This window comes from Austrofundulus limnaeus, unplaced genomic scaffold, assembly GCF_001266775.1.
Source record: "Austrofundulus limnaeus strain Quisiro unplaced genomic scaffold, Austrofundulus_limnaeus-1.0 Scaffold179, whole genome shotgun sequence".
NCBI classification, from domain to species: Eukaryota; Metazoa; Chordata; class Actinopteri; order Cyprinodontiformes; family Rivulidae; genus Austrofundulus; species Austrofundulus limnaeus.
This window is the reverse complement of record NW_013952581.1, coordinates 866,686-869,341: the sequence shown is the minus strand read 5'-3', so window position 1 is coordinate 869,341 and position 2,656 is coordinate 866,686. Positions and strand designations below refer to the sequence as shown.

At 54.1% G+C, this 2,656-nt stretch overlaps 1 protein-coding gene across 1 annotated transcript; it reads right to left on the bottom strand.

Annotated features, from left to right (window-relative positions):
* Positions 1-6: 6 nt before the first annotated feature.
* LOC106524225 (5-hydroxytryptamine receptor 1B) lies at positions 7-2,592 on the bottom strand. Its single transcript, XM_014017951.1, has one exon. The coding sequence runs from the start codon at positions 2,008-2,010 to the stop codon at positions 871-873; it is 1,140 nt and encodes a 379-aa protein (XP_013873405.1). The 5' UTR covers positions 2,011-2,592; the 3' UTR covers positions 7-870.
* Positions 2,593-2,656: the final 64 nt, after the last annotated feature.

Here is a 2,656-nt window from a genome sequence, read left to right as displayed (position 1 = left end):
AGTCTGAGGAGGACAGGAGGGATCAGGGGGCGGGGCTTCCACACAGTCTGAGGACAGGAGGGATCAGGGGGCGGGGCTTCCACACAGTCTGAGGAGGACAGGAGGGGTCTAAAACTGAAAAAATAAAAATAAATAAATAACTAATCGGTAACAAACCCTTCAAAAGCAGCTAAAATCGGAAAAAAACATAACCGATAGGTAGCAAAACCCTAAAAATAGTCTAAAACGGAACAAAATATGAACGATTGAATGGAAAAACCTGAAACGCAGCTAAAACTGGAAAAAAACATAACCGATTGGTAGGGTACCCCTCAAAAACTGGTACAACTGGAAAAAAACAATAACCAATTAGGAAATCCCTCAAAACCACCAAAAATGATCAAATACCCGGTAAAAAGGGTGGCGCAAGACTTCAACAGAGTCTGAGGACGACTTGAGAGATCAGGGGGCGGGGCTTTCTCCGAAGACAACGAAAGTGTTAGGGGGCGGGGCATCCTCCTAGCCCTTACACTCACAGACACGTTCCCTCAGGTTAAAGGGAATAATTCCACGGCTCAGTCCATGACGTGAAAACTTCTCTTTTGAAACCACAAAAAGAAGCTGTGAACAGTGAATATCTTACCTGCTGCAGATAGCTCTGAGTTGGAGAAACTTAGTTTTGTTCAGAGCAGACAAACTTAAAGATCTTCCCCTAAATTTTAAACATTTCTAAATAAATTGTTTTGTTGCCAGCTTCATATTATCTCTGTAGAGATATATTCTTGCAGGAAGTGCTACAGCTATCTGCTGCTGGCATTATATGCAGCAGGTAAGATATTAACGCTCATTAGCTGTCCTTTGAAAGGGAGCCAGTGTGTGGACAGGCTGTCCTCAGGGCCCGCAGCAGCTGGACCTCAGCAGCAGTTTGTGGAAGGCCTGCTTGAAGTCCTCGTTGCTCATGGTGTAGATGATCGGGTTGATCAGAGAGTTCAGGTAACCCAGCCACGTGAAGATGTCGAAGAGCCCCGGATGGAAGCACGAGGCGCACAGAGGCACTAACAGGGTGTAGATGAAGAAGGGCAGCCAGCAGACGATGTAGGCCCCCAGGATGATCCCGAGGGTCTTGGTGGCCCTCCTCTCGCGCGCCGCGGAGATGCGCTTCTTCTCCAGCAGCGCGTCCGACACGGTCACCTTCACCTGGCCGGCGTTGGGGCACGCGGAGGAGGAGGCGGGGTCTCCGCACGACGACGCGTCGTTCGTGCCGTAGTTTAGAGAGGTGGTGGAGGCCACGGAGCCGGGGGAGTTGGTGATGAGGCGCGCGGAGGTCAGCCTCTTCCCGGGCTTGTTGCGCGCCTGCTTCAGGATGCGCTTCCGCGCCTCCACGTAGATCCGGCCGTAGAGCGCGAGCAGCAGCAGCGTGGGGATGTAGAAGGCTCCGAAGGTGGAGTAGATGGTGTAGAAGATGTGGTCCGTGTTGACGTTGCAGCTCGTCACCTCCTCCGCCTTCACCTGGCGCCAGAAGAAGGGCGGCAGGGAGATGGAGATGGCGATCACCCAGGCCGTAGCCACCATCCCCGCCGCGCGCGCCGGCGTGCGCTTCTTGGAGTACTCCACCGCGTCCGTGATGGCCCAGTACCTGTCCAGCGCGATGACGCACAGGTGGAGGATGGAGGCGGTGCAGCACGTGATGTCCGAGCTGAGCCAGATGTCGCACAGCACCTGGCCCAGGGTCCAGGTCTGGCACACGGTGTAGAGCGCGCTGATGGGCATCACCAGAACCGACACCAGCAGGTCCGTCAGCGCCAGGGACCCGATCAGGAAGTTGGCCGGCGTGTGCAGCTTCCGGGACTGGTAGATGGTGGCGATGACGAAGGCGTTGGAGAGGGTGGTGGCCAGGGTGATGAGGGCCAGAGTCAGGGCCAGGACCACCTGGAAGCCCAGACCGGAGTCCGGCTCCTGCGCCCCGGAGGTCAGGTTGGACTGGGTCTCATTGCTGCCGGAGATGTTGGCGGGGGGGCTCGGTGCCTCCATCCCTCCACCTGCCCGCGTCAGACTCCCGCCTCATGGAGCTCACAGGAGACCCGGATCCTCCGCGCGCGCGTCTCCTCTGCAGAACTGCAGCGTGTCCATGTCCCGCGGGAAGCCTCGAGTCTCCTCTTCTTCATCTTCTTCACTCCATCCGCGGCTTCTGGACTCCCGGCAACTCAAACTCCCGCGAAAAGCATCCGGAGACAGACCGGCTTCATGATGAGATGTTGGACCCGCTCACATCCAGGGCGGGAAGAGGAGAGCCTTTTAATCCGCTGCGCGCGCGACGCTCCTCAACTTCAGATCTGAAGTGACTCCAGCTTTTATACCGCAGCCCCCTCCTCCTCCTCCTCCTCCTCGTTCTCCTCCCCATCCTCCTCCTCTTCCTCCTCCTCCAGCAGAAACTCATAAAGTTCACCTTCAGACCTGAAATCTTTCTCTTTGCTCTCTCACACCGCTTTTAGGATTGTTTTCAAATTGTAATATTTGCGTTTTATTCCATTCACTGTAGAAAAGGATTCTGAACAGAAAGACTGATAAGAAATAATAATTTATCCTGTGCAGAAACAGATTTGTATGGGGTGCCGTTTGTAAAGTTGCACAGTCAAAAATTACCACCAATATTTTTGTTTTATTTAGACTTTTATAA

Excerpts from the sequence above, each read along its gene's own strand:
- LOC106524225 (XM_014017951.1), bottom strand. The coding sequence starts at position 2,010 with ATGGAGGCACCGAGCCCCCCCGCCAACATCTCCGGCAGCAATGAGACC.